At 36.9% G+C, this 13,686-nt stretch overlaps 1 protein-coding gene across 1 annotated transcript; it reads right to left on the minus strand.

Annotated features, from left to right (window-relative positions):
* Positions 1 to 6,408: 6,408 nt before the first annotated feature.
* On the minus strand, positions 6,409 to 12,793 carry GLC (HXXXD-type acyl-transferase family protein). Its single transcript, XM_028230370.2, has 2 exons — positions 12,082 to 12,793; positions 6,409 to 7,521 (listed from the first exon to the last, which is right to left on the minus strand). The coding sequence occupies exons 1-2, from the start codon at positions 12,562 to 12,564 to the stop codon at positions 6,595 to 6,597; spliced, it is 1,410 nt and encodes a 469-aa protein (XP_028086171.2). The 5' UTR covers positions 12,565 to 12,793; the 3' UTR covers positions 6,409 to 6,594.
* Positions 12,794 to 13,686: the final 893 nt, after the last annotated feature.

The raw sequence follows: 13,686 nt of genomic DNA on the forward strand, positions 1-13,686 counted from the left end.
TGGCTGGATTAAACCAACACCCTTCCTAAGCCCAGGATAAGGATCCAGGCTGCAGGACGTTTGGTCGGAATAACCAAACATTTTACTTCAGGTTGGCTGGAAAAACCAATCTATAGGTTGGCTGGATTAAACCAACACCCTTCCTAAGCCCAGGATAAGTATCCAGGCTGCAGGACGTTTGGTCGGAATAACCAAACATTTTACTTCAGGTTGGCTGGAAAAACCAATCTAAAGGTTGGCTGGATTAAACCAACACCCTTCCTAAGCCCAAGATAAGGATCCAGGCTGCAGGACGTTTGGTCGGAATAACCAAACATTTTACTTTAGTTTGGCTGGAAAAACCAATCTAAAGGTTGGCTGGATTAAATCAACACCCTTCCTAAGCCCAGGATAAGAAGCCAGGCTGCAAGACGTTTGGTCGGAATAACCAAACATTTTACTTTAGGTAGGCTGGAAAAACCAATCTAAAGGTTGACTGGAAAAACCAATGTAGAGGTTGGCTGGATTAAACCAACTCTAAGTACTCTTTAGCCGAAGTAAGGACATCGGCTAAAGAGTGGTTGGCTGGATTAAACCAACTCTAAGTACTCTTTAGCCGAAGTAAGTACATCGGCTAAAGAGTGGTTGGCTGGATTAAACCAACTCTAAGTACTCTTTAGCCGAAGTAAGTACATCGGCTAAAGAGTGGTTGGCTGGATAAAACCAACTCTAAGTACTCTCTAGCCGAAGTGAGGACATCGGCTAAAGAGTGGTTGGCTGGATTAAACCAACTCTTAGTACTCTTTAGTCGAAGTAAGGACATCGGCTAAAGAGTGGTTGGCTGGATTAAACCAACTCTTGTTACTCTTTAGCTGAAGTAAGGACATCGGCTAAAGAGTGGTTGGCTGGATTAAACTAACTCTTAGTACTCTTTAGCCGAAGTAAGGACATCGACTAAAAAGTGGTTGGCTGGATAGCTCAGTCAGATTACTCAGCTGAGACCAGATTAAAGTATCACGGCCACAATACTATCAAGAAGGCAAGCTCAAACAGGAAATTAAACCAAGATAACAGTTGGAAGTGAAAAGATCATGGAAAAGTCATTGCAAGCACAAACATACAGATCAACCAAAATAAGAGTTCAAAACAAGAAAATTTTCATTCATCAAAGGGCAATTATAAAGGGGGGGCCATAGCCCGGTTACAAGAGCAAAAAGTAACAAAGAAAAGAAAGTACAGAATCAAGTGAAAAGGTCTTCAAGGTCGGCGTCAATATCAACTTGAACACCGGTTGCAGATGGAAGATCAGTCTCAGTAGCAACTGGCAGAACGATGTCAGTCGACGGCTCAACAGTCAGGTCTTCAACCGTTGGCTCCAACCGAGCTGATTGATTGTTGCCTTGCTCGTTGACTACCGGAGTAACAGTTGGCTCATTTTCTTCATCTTCATCATCTGAACCCTGCAAAAATTGTTGTTGGATAGAAGCAGCATACTCCACTAGTGAGGCCGGAATGAAATACTGAGGAGCATTATAGACCTCGGTTTCGGGCCCACAGCCGAGATGCTCCACAGCACTTCTCCAGCCGCACTTGAAGAATAAATCTTTTGCTCCCTCACATTGTGGAATGTAGAGGCCTTCCACCTCCTTGAAACCTTCGGCGTTGGCATCTCCCGCCTTCTTCTTCAGTTCGGCTATTTCGGCGTCCTTTTTCCCTTCAAGCTTGACTAGCTCACGAAGGTACTTGTCTTTCATAACGATCAACGCCTTCTGTTTGTCAGCCTCAGCCGAGGTAACTAGTCCGGTTAGACGAGTTACCTCAGCCTCTAGCTCGGCCGTTTTTTGTTGGAACTTCTTCAGCTCGGTTGTTTTTTCTTCAACCTTTGCCATGGCCTGCCTAGTCGTTTTCCTGAGCTCCAATACCTTTTGATGGGCAATTTGGCTCTTCTGAAGAGACTGAAATGAATGGAAAGAAATCAATGTCAAAACTGAACTGAAAGTTAGAAAAATTTTGTAGAGACGAAGGGCATCTTACCAGGATCATGGATTTAGTGGCCGATCGGATGGCCTTTAGCTCGGTCAGGTTCTGGTGGTGTTCCATGTCTACTGGAAGGCAGACACTCTTGGCAAGATTGAAGGCCATCAAGTGGTCTTTCTCAGCAACCACCGAATCGGTATCTTGAATAAGGCGGTTCTGAAATTTCAGCTTCGGTGCCCACCTGGAAGAGCCAGCCCGGTCAGAAGGTTCCGGTTGTGGAATCGGTGGAGGCGTGGTTTCGTGCTCATCCACTAGACGCTGCTCAGTTGGGGTAGACCGAGCGCGCTTGGATGGGCGTGATGAAGAAGGCTGTTGAGAAGGAAGGGCCACAACGGCTTGTTGCGTTTGGCTTGATGGCGGTACTTCGGGTCTGTTTGTTTCGGTCAATAGCGCCCTGACTCTATTTCTTTTGGCCATTTCTTCTTCAGCGGTCAGTGGGAATAGTCTTATTTCTGGCAAGGTTGGGTCCGGTTCTGGGGCCTCCTCTAGCAGAAAGTCGGTCACTCTCGCTTTTCGGCGGCCGCTATATCTATAGGTCGGTTCAAACTTTAGCAGCTTGGCCCAACTACGTTCTGGATACCGTAGTGCGGCGAGCAAGGTCGCTAGATTTGGGTAGCTGTATAGAGAATGGAGGTGGGCAGAATCTACAAAAGAAGACAACTGTTAGCTTGGCTGAAAATTGAAAACCGAAATATAGTAAAACACGAAAGAAAATCGAAGTAATTATACCAGGTGTTCCTTTTTTCCAATTAATGCTTTGGCCAGGAATCTGGGCTTGGTGATCCTCAAAGTTCCCAGACACCCAGAAAAAATCGTCGTCATTCAAGTCTTTATCCAGTGTGTTTTTTATTATTTTCTCACACCGACGGCGTATTCTAAGATAGTACACCCAGCCATCTTCCTTCGAACCTATGGAGTACTGATGGAAGATTTCGGCTAGACCGAGGTTGATGCCTGCCTGGCGGTTTAGTTCGGCTATACCCATTATTATACGGTAGGAGTTGGTGGAAAGCTGGGTTGGGCATAGTCTGGTTTGCCTAAAGAACTCACAAATTAAGGGTTGGACTGGAAATCGTAGTCCGGTTTCTATTATGGACAAGAGGGTGAAAGGGACAAAGCCTTCATTGCCCCAAGGTATGACATCTTTTTCGGCTAAGATCAGGTGGACGTCATCGGGTATATTGTAATCTTTTCGGAATTTGGCTAAACCGCCCGAAGTATTTACTAAAAATCTATATTTCCCCATTTATTGTATAATTTATGAATAAATTAGTTCGGTCCAAAAAATGTGCTCAGTAGTTCGGTTGAGCGCGCAGAGGAGTGCTTGGGCAACCTAAGTCTGCAAAGTGAAGAACAAAGGTGTTAAGCACAGATCATTGGGCTGTGCTACAAATTAAAAGCAAGATAAAAAGAAGTCCTACTTCGACTGTGTGGGATGCTACAGGTTCTGTCTTGGTTTCTGCAAAGGTGATTGGTAGCTCGGTTTGAGCAGGGCTTTTATTATCACGGCCTTGGCAAGCGTCTCGATATCTCGGTTATGGAAACGGTTCTGTTTGACCGGTTGATCGTCTAGGGGCAGCTTTCTGAGTTCCGTCTAAAAAACTAAGAAAGCTGGTTTAGCCCCGAAGGCCTAGATCGGTTGGAGTTCAGGTATCTCAGTATGCTAAGTGCAAGTTTAGTTCGGTTGGTTACCTCGGCTGAGGTAACGCAAGAGGTAGTTTGACTTATTAAAACTACTGGTGTAAACACGAAGTGTTAGTCCGGTTGCAAGCTGACTAGACTTTTACCTAGCTTAAACAGTGTCCTAGTTCGGTTGCATCATGATTTTGGATCGAAAACCAGTCTTCTACAGGATATTACATGTACTCGTGTTCTATTATTAAGTTTTTTCCAGAAAAGTACAGAGCAAAGCAATATGGAAAAATATGTTTTACAAAAACACAGAAAACAAAATACGAAAACAAAGTAGATGTACAGTGCTTACCCGATGAAGAGGCAAGAGCTGGAGAGAGAATAACAGCTATGGAGAACACGAGCTTAGAAAGTTAAAGAAGCAATGGAGGCTCAGAGAAGGAAAAGTTGCAAAGTGTGTCAAAATGAAGAGGCTCGTTTTAGGTAAAAGGAAAAAGGCGGGACTGTTCAAATTTCACGAAGTACGAAGACGGCGTGACAGCCGTCCTCAGTCAATCAGAGCATGCCACGTGCCATTAGAATTGGAAACGTTTCAGTCTCTGTGATTGAAGAGACGTTACTACCGGACAGCCAGAGCTCGGTGTGAAAGTAGCTCGGCTGGATAGGCTAAAAATCTATAGCTCGGCTGGTTGACAGATAATCCCAATCATGCTAGGCAGATGGAATTAAAGGGCAATTGAGAGGGTAATTTATGTGAAAATTGGGCCGAGCTGGGTAATAGGCCGTTATGAGCCGCAGTACAAAGGGCCGAGTAAAATGGCCATGTAAGTTACTCCGGTCGTGTGGATATTTTGAAGTTAGTCCGGTCCTAAGGCCGTGAAGCTAATCCGGTCCGACAGAAGATCGAAGTTAGATCAGTCTAATAGGTGCTTTGGAGTTAGACCGGTCTTGGAGTTACACCGGTCATGACATGTTAGTTTGGTCTAACCATGCCATGGGTTGTGCAAGAGAAGCCGATGTAAGAGCAGTAAAAGGAAGAGCTAGTTCGGTTTATTCTGCGGCTATGCATAGTCATGTTTACTTCGGTCATATTGGAGTTCGGCCATGATAAAACCATCTCACTTGGTTTAAGCGGTGAGGGGGTGTTGAAGGATAAGCATTAGCTTTCAAGAGTATGAATCTTAGGAGGACTCTGCATGGAAAAGTAAAAGTCCTACTAGGATTGTGCCACACGAAATCTATAAAGCTCACAAACATCACCTTTGGAGAGGTAACACACAACTTTGCTTTCTGAATACACAGAGCTTTTGTCTATTTGTCAAGCTTACTAACTTAGACATCGGAGAGGTTTCCGGCACACACCCGCCGGCTAGCTCACGTTTGTGTTTTCAGGTGATAAAGCGACGACGTACAGAGGAGTGCAGACTTGATCAACAGGATTATACGAGAAGGTTTATATCTTTCCCGTGCAAATAGTACACAGTCTAAGTAGAATTCTTGGAAGACATAATAATTTTTCCCGATCCATGCTATTGATGAGTTTGCTTCAACTTCCAAAATAGAATTTTCCGCAATTATTTTTTTAATCATTTTTTTAATATAATTTTTTAAGAATAAAGTTTTCGCCATAAAAGAAACTTATGTATTTGATAAGTATTAACAAAATTATTTTTTATTGTTGGAAAAATCCAATTACTGTTTGGAATTTTTTATCTTTAGTTCAAAAAAATTTTAAAAAAAATCTTCAAAAAAATTTACTTTCTAAATGAAAAAAAAAAAAAAATTCCAAATAGAAAGTGTTTGGACGGGCATTGGTACATAAGCTCCTCAAAAGACCTATGATCAAATAGGAAATGGCTCAACTAGCAAAACACGTGGCTATGACGTGATATAAGGTATTTTTCAAGAAGATTTCACGTTGAAGCTCACAATTTTGTGATTTTGCTGTTTCAAGATATTTTTTGGTGCAATTACTTTGTTTATAAATTGAGTAAATTACACTTACATCTCTAAGATTTGGATTTAATACATATCAACTTTTGACATTTGGAAAATTACACCAACCGCCTTGTTATTGTAATTATTTAGACGGAATGAAAATATTGAACTCATATACTCTCTCTTTTTTTGCTTTGCTTTACTTTCTCTCTTTTTTTCCCTTTCTTTTACTTTTTTTTAAAATGTAATTTCTTCTGTTTTTCTACTAGAAGTTGTTACCTTTTATATAAGTAAGGGTTTGTGAAATAAGACTATTAATCACAATGGTGGAAATGTAATTTTCAAAATATCAGGTGGTGGGTAATAATTAAACTAAATCTCGAGTGGTGTTAATGTAATTTACCCTTATAAATTCTAGTTTTAGTTGTTTGTTTTACCATGTTTCTTTAATTATTTACTATTCAAATTTAAGTTTAACTCAATTTTTTCATTTTTATAAAAAAAGTTAATTTTGAACTTGATTGGCAATGAATTGTGTTCGGGGTTTGTTTTGTAGTTCTGATTGGATTATTACTATTGTAAGCCTTTTGGACTATTCGGTGTTTTGATGATTAATAAATCACTATTTGTTAGTAATTTTTGTGATTCATTAATTGTTTCTAGTTGATCTACTTATTAAATGAACTAGATTATCAAAATGGCCCTATGGCCTGGATTAGATCATCAGACTCTCAGCAACTTGAACTACACGGTGCAATTCATATAGAAGTGGGATTATCTGCAATCCAAAATAATAGACAGAAGACAAGTTAAACTAGTAGGTACACAAATCTCAATCATACATTTGTATTCATACAAGCATTAAATAATGACCAGCTTTAGATATGGGATACAATTATCAATACAATACAGACCATTCCTTATATGGAGCATTGAAGTCAATGCATGCATAACATACATAACCAGTATATTAACAACACAGACACAGACACACACACACACACACACTCATGCCAAGAACATATGAAATAGGGTTTTGAAATTCTCCATCTCCTTGGCAGGTAGAGCAACCAAAACATTGACTCCATCATTATTAATCCCATCATGAATGCCAGGGAAGAGCAAAATAATGTCCTTCCTATGGTACACCACAGGGCAGCTATACCTTGGCTTACCCCATGGATACTCCACTTGAGCAAACCCTAATCTCCACCATGAAGACACCAAGAACTCCCCATGTGGAAACCCTTTGTACAGCTCTCCCCAGTCTATTGCAGACCTTGCATACTCATCTGTTATCCTTGCTGCCCCTTCCGACACCATTTCCACCAACCTTGAGAATGGTCCTTCTTCTAGCTCTCTGCACTGCGCAGTCGCATAGGCCGTCAGCACTGCATTTCCTGCGAATGACTGCGGTAGTGGCGGAGACAATCTTGACCGTATATCTACAGCATACAAGACAGTTGACAGCCTATCAAGATCATTTGTGTCACATGACAAGGCCTTGCATCGCCATATGTGCGCTGTCACTACATTAAAGCTGGTAATTTTGGCTTTGCTATGATGACCACGATCACTTGCACTGTTGTCTTTCCTCGCCTTTTCCTTTAGGGAAGCGACATCCCCGGAGCTCAGCCAGAAAATTTCAAAGTCAAGATCCTCCTGTGAACAAACAAAGACTGGTGGGCTTTGGTGGTCCTCCTTCTCCTGACCTATTGGGATTTTGACTTTCACTAGCTCCGGATGGGGGAACGTGACACGTGGCGGAGATCTAGCGGCTAGGAGATGACGATCATGGCATGGGGGTATTGCTAGGGGTTTGTCAGCAGCTTGGGAAGCTAGGTTTTCTAAAAAGATTTTGAAGCTTATTCCGTCAAATGTAGAATGATTGGTTGATGTTCCCATTGAAAAGCCACCACACTTGAATGTTGTCACCTGTCAAAGGGCAAGAAATTAGCCAACACTGCAGAGGTGTCATCTTCTTCAATATTTGTAGGTTCCATTGGCCTTGTTTCCCAATTATAATGTTAGAATAGCTCCTCCACTCACACATCTAAACACTTGCATTAAATTATAGTTGGAATGGAATGAACAGAATAAATGCATGCAAGGACTATATTTACACTCGGTGAAAAACTTTGTTATTTTGCAAACTTCTTCATTACTTTATATTTCACAAAACTTAATATTGGAATAAGGGTTGTGTTTGGAAAGGAAAGGATACCTTTTAGTTAAAACATCAAAAAAAATCATTACAAAAAAGGTTATTATTTTTTTACATATCTTTTTATAGGAAGTTTAAAAAATCAATTTTTAAAACAACCCTAACTGGTTAGAATCGTGACATGGGAGAATTTTGCAAAAATAGTTTAATGATAATGAGTAGAAGGAAGGCAGAGCTTCTGAATCATGATACATAAAAGATGTTTAAAATAAATATATATTTCATATTTTTCAAAAAAAATGATATTTAAAGTTTATTTTTCAGACTCACATTTTAAATTTAGTTATGTATAAAACAAATGATTAATTGATAATTAAACTATATATATATATATATATATATATATAAATTAATTTAAATATTTTAATAAACTATCCCATCATTGACTAACCATACTTTTTTGGGTGAATATGACTAACCATACTAACAAAGCAGTAGCAGACGGACAAAAGACCTGAAACCAAATAATCAAAACAAAAATGTTTTGTGACCACAAATTTTGTAGTTTAAATGATTTGAAAATGACAAAATAATATTATTTTGGCATTTTCAGAGTTATTCTGTATCTAAAATAATGTCGTTTTGATATTTTTAGACCATTTAAGCCACAAAATTTATGACCACCAATTATTACCGTAATCAAAATCAGGCTTGCAGATGACCACGGGTGTGATAAGGGTGGGCCTACTTGCTGAACAAAATTTGTTACATTTTACAAACTAAATACTAGCTGGATATTGGAGAAGGAAACAAAAGTGTAGCTAGATATTTGAGAAGAAACAAAAAGATTTAGGATATCCTTTCTCTAAGTTTCGGATTTAATATTCACAAATAGTCATAAATTTCTTGGGACTATATATTTATATATATATATATATATATATATACAGGACATTTGTCGTGATTAAAAATTAAAATTATATTTTATGAGGTCATATATAAAAAAAAATAAATTATATATTAATAATTTTAAATTTATAACGTTAGTGTTGTGGTATAGGCGTGGTTTCAAAAAAATGATTTGATGAGCAACACGTGAAGTGTAACACGTATACATATCATCCATCTACTAAGGCGGTTAATAGCTACACATAGATAGAGAGTCATGTCATGATGGTCATGGGCATTTAATCGCGACATTAATTGCAACAGCTAGCTACCACTTTAACCACTCGTGCACCAACAACTATTTTGTTCTACGTTATCAGATCAGATCAGATCAGATCAGGGCAAACACTCTCAACCAGTGCCCTAATATGTTTACTTTAATCTGATTTACATTTTTATTATGTTTACTTTAATCTTTAATATTTAAATTTGAATTTAATTATAGGAAGAAAAAAATTGAGATCTACAATTTTATTAGAAATAACGTGATATATTTATGTATCAATTTTTAATCTGTTGTATGAATAAATTGTAGGACTTAAGTTGTAAATTTCTACTATTTTTGTAACTATAATTTATTATTCTTGATTTTTTTTCCCTTATTATTATTTATTTTTGGAGCAAAAAGAAAAAAACTTCATATATGAAGGAGGAAAATAATGTGGAGTATCAAGATATACCAATAAAACTAACCACAACCGTGACAACTTAACATGATTTGTAAGGAATTGTCTTATAGGGGTTGTTTCCTAGTAAAATTCAGAATTATTAGCATTGCTTATGGTTGTTTCCATGTACATATATGCAAACCAAGTGGATAATCTTTTATCGATGGAAAAAATGTACATGAGAAGAAGAAAAAAAAAATGAAGAAAGAGTCTCTATATTTTGTGCTTATAATTCTAATTCTAATTCTAATTCTAATTCTAATTGTCAATGAATTTAATACAATTAAGAAAGAATTGTCCTAATCAATTGATGGGCCTTAGGCCATGTTTGTTATCCCCCCATGCGTAGTAGGATTGGAGTGATAGTGAAGTTAGACCTGTAAAAGTATGTTTGGTTGGGGAAATTTATGAGTAGATTATTAGTTCAGTTGGATTGACAATCCTCCTATATAACCGGATTAACAAAGCTAGAGAAAGTATGAGATTGAAAAAATAGTTAGGGGATTAAGTGCCATTTTATTTATTTTTTTTTTAATTTTTTTTTTTTTTTACCCTAGTAAAAAAATTTTATATTTGTTTTAGGATTTTTTATAATATAGAAATATTTTTTTTAAAATTTATATAAAAATAATTTAATAATTCCATCACTAATCAATACTCCAACTATCATTAAAATAAACACACTTTTACTTAATCTCTTCACTAACAATCTCCACATTAACAGTCTCTTCACTAACTATCTTCTCACCGACAATCTCATTCAATCTAATCCACCAAACAAACATGGCCTCAATTCAAAAAAAAAAAAAATTTACTGGACCTACCTTGAATTTACTAGACTTGATTTGGAATAACTCCTCTCCACCCAGGTGATTATTGGATAGTCCCGAAATACGGTCACGTGATACTCTATGGTATAGTGATTGACGGAGAGGTATTATGATTTTATACTAGATGATTGAAAAATATGAAGATATATGGTGAATAATAATTAGTGAAAAAGTATAAACACGTGATACTCCGGAGGAGTACCTAATAATTTTCCTCTCCAACCAAGGCTCAATTTTTTTTCGTGACTTGCATGGAAAGATAGACTTATGACCTCTAATTATCTGCACAGAATTGGTATCCTTGGTACTAAAGTGGGTTAACTTTTTGATTTTTTTGACTATTTTAACTTGGGGTTAAAAAACCTCGTTTGGGAAAGATTTTTAACTTTTTTAACTTTTTTGTGAGAGAAAGAATATAATGATTATAGGTTGGATGTAATATTTTGTTTAATGTAACTAAAAAAACCTATTTTGTTTTTATAGCTATTTTAGCCAAAAAAAACCCAACCTTTGGCTTCCCAGCTTCCCAAACGAAGCCATTATGTCGTTATTTAGCGAGTGAGTTGGGTTTAGGTTGTCATTAAAAAAGCACAAAAAAATAAAATAAATTAATAAATAAGTCAATAAAATAAAATATCACATTCAAATTATAATTATTTTACTTTTTCTCTAAAAAATCAAAAAAATCAAAAAAAAATTCCCAAATGAAACAAATTTAACCAGACCAAATTAGTTAAAAAATCAAAAAATTCAAACTAAAAAAAAGTTTTTTTCAAACTAACCTTTTTTTTTTGTCTTTTTGGTTGGAGGGTATGGTCCAATATAATGGATTAGTGGGGTGTACAGTGGGCTTTGCCTGGATCTGTTCATATGTTATTGCATTGGTGGAGTGGATGGAAATTTTAAAAAGGAAGTGATTGACGCCCCTCCAATCATCACCTCATCACCCCATACACACGTGGCGGGTGGTGATTGGAGAAGGAGAAAAAAAAAAATGACCAATGAGAGAGAAAGAGAGGGGGTCAAAGAGAGCGTCTCCTTGAGAGGGTCCAACTCATTTTCCATTTTAAAAAAGGTAAAGGCAGCTTTGGAGAACAATTCTTATGGCAGTCCTATGGCCCTTATGGAAATATAGGAATGATTGCAGATTTAATGAGCTTCAACCAAATAGTGAGGAGCTTTGTGAACTGATAAAAATTACGGTGGCTCTTTGAATGAAAGCTCATTTTTTTGGAAGATTATACTCTGTTAATGATTTTTTCTTCAAAAATCAACAAATTAGAGGCTGCATTGGTTCTTCTGGGTGAGGATGCATTTGGGTGCTCTGTTTTTACCTGCTGTAAATGGTCTGGTTTTTTGGGCTGAGACACAAATAGGATATCAATGTTATGGCAATATTATTGTATCTGGTGTGCTGAGCAACAAAGGATGATTACCAATGGAGTTGCTGCTGTTTTATTGCTTTGAGATAGTGTTGAGGTTGTATTGTTGTGTTTGTTGGGGTCTGTTTGTTTGACGTAATGACTTCTTTTTTTTTTTGGTTGGTCTCTCACCTTCTTTGGTTTGTGCTAGTAAATGATCTGACGTTTTTCTTGGTATCAACCTAGTTCGAATTAAATTGAATTGCTATGATGTTTTTTTGCTCTTACCTTTTCTCTTTATTGATGTTCTCTCATAATCCCTTTTTTTGCTTATAAAAAAAACTACCCAAAACAACCAGATTTCTTACGAATAGTAATATGGGCAATTGATGTACCCCAAAAAAGAAACATGACTGACAAGCAATGAGAATATATATAAAAATACCATGGAAATTAATACAAGTCGTGAGTGAGTAGTGTTCTTTCATAGTATTATAATTCTATATATATATATATATACATACCTGGAGAACGCAAAGAGGCTGACCATTTTGTTGCGACAATAAGGTATCATCATCCAAAGTCTGGACAATAAGTTGTCGAAAAGCAGGGTTAGGATAAACTAAGTCTCCAATCTCATCCAGTGTATACTCACTAGATGCCACCACAAACCCAGCCCCAGCTGCATTGCACTCGATCTCTAGCCGAGCACCAGCAGCAGACACAACGTGATCATCACTATTAGGATTCAACTTGAGCCTTCCTGCCAAGAAGTCATACGACACCAACACCTTGCTTAGCGCGTTCTTCACCTTCTCTGCAATAATTTGCGGAGGAAAGTCCGAGTGGGCTGGGAAAAAATGTACTGTTTGGACATCAAAATTGAGAACCTGATCTATGTTTGACAAGAACATGGATTTTCTCTCAGTTTCTTCTGATGGAAAAACCAGTGAGGTATCTTGGATGGTCACTTTGAGGTCTGGTGCCCCTTGGTACATGGTTCCCATGTCTTTCCCTATTTCACTTGGGTTTTTCTTTTCCACTCTTTCAGTTTATAGGCTTTCCTCTCTTTTCCCCTTTCTTGGATGTCTATTTGGGTTTTGATATGAGTGGTGAGATCTGTTCGGTGTATATTTATAATGGTGTGTAAGGTAATAAGGACACCAAGAGAAAATGCTTCCTTAAGAAGAAGGTGGTTCCAATTCCAAGCTTTTTGTCCTCTCCTATCCTTCAACATTTGTGAGATATTTGTAATTGGGGCAACTATATGTAAGTGGGAGAAGGAGAAAATAATTACCAACTTACAGAAAAGTCACAGTCTTTTATTTGCACTACATTACAGGTACACTTGTACCTTTATGTGTTTGTAATTTTTTTTCCTCTTATCTCACCTCCATGTAGTTCCTCCTTTGTAATTTAGTGGTGCTACATACATCATTTTTTTTTATCCGTGTTACGTGCATCAATTAATATATTAATTAGTGTACTAATATATGCTATGACATTACTACTTTAAAATTATAAATCTCACTTATTATACAAATAATAAATTTAAATCCTCTAATATTATATCATATCATGTATTAATATACTAATTAATAAGTATAACTTTATTCTTTGTAATTTGTTCACCGTCAAACTCCCAATAATATAGGACCAAGTTATCCAACTATGCTGGTACAAGTTGCCCTTCAACTATGGAAATAGTATCTCTGTCGCACTATACATAGCCACATGTCCCAAATTAATAACAAAATATTACTTTGATCTAGTGTTTCTGATCTCCGTGCTCGTTTAAGAATATGTTATTTTTAATAATTTTTAAATTTTTTATAAAAATATGTGTAAAAAAATAGAGAGAGTGATACGACAACTTATAATAATTTTTTACTTTTTAACTAAAATGTTTACTCCTCATACAAGACTTCTGTGCACCAATTACAATTACACATCAATGGGGCATGGAATAACTGCCCCTACCCATTATGAGCATGCTTGTTACGAGAAATTTTACTTACACATCAATTTAACTCTTTACATTCCCAAAATTCTATTTTTTTATTTTATAATTTATATAATTTCTTTGTTACTCTCATCCCTAACATTTCTCATTCTCTTTACACACAAAA

This window comes from Camellia sinensis, chromosome 1, assembly GCF_055761805.1.
Source record: "Camellia sinensis isolate YWXY chromosome 1, ASM5576180v1, whole genome shotgun sequence".
In the NCBI taxonomy this organism is placed as follows: Eukaryota; Viridiplantae; Streptophyta; class Magnoliopsida; order Ericales; family Theaceae; genus Camellia; species Camellia sinensis.

Excerpts from the sequence above, each read along its gene's own strand:
- GLC (XM_028230370.2), bottom strand. The coding sequence starts at position 12,564 with ATGGGAACCATGTACCAAGGGGCACCAGACCTCAAAGTGACCATCCAA. Across the intron at positions 7,522-12,081 it reads AGCCTCTTTGCGTTCTCCAG|GTGACAACATTCAAGTGTGG; the intron begins GTATGTATATAT and ends GCCCTTTGACAG.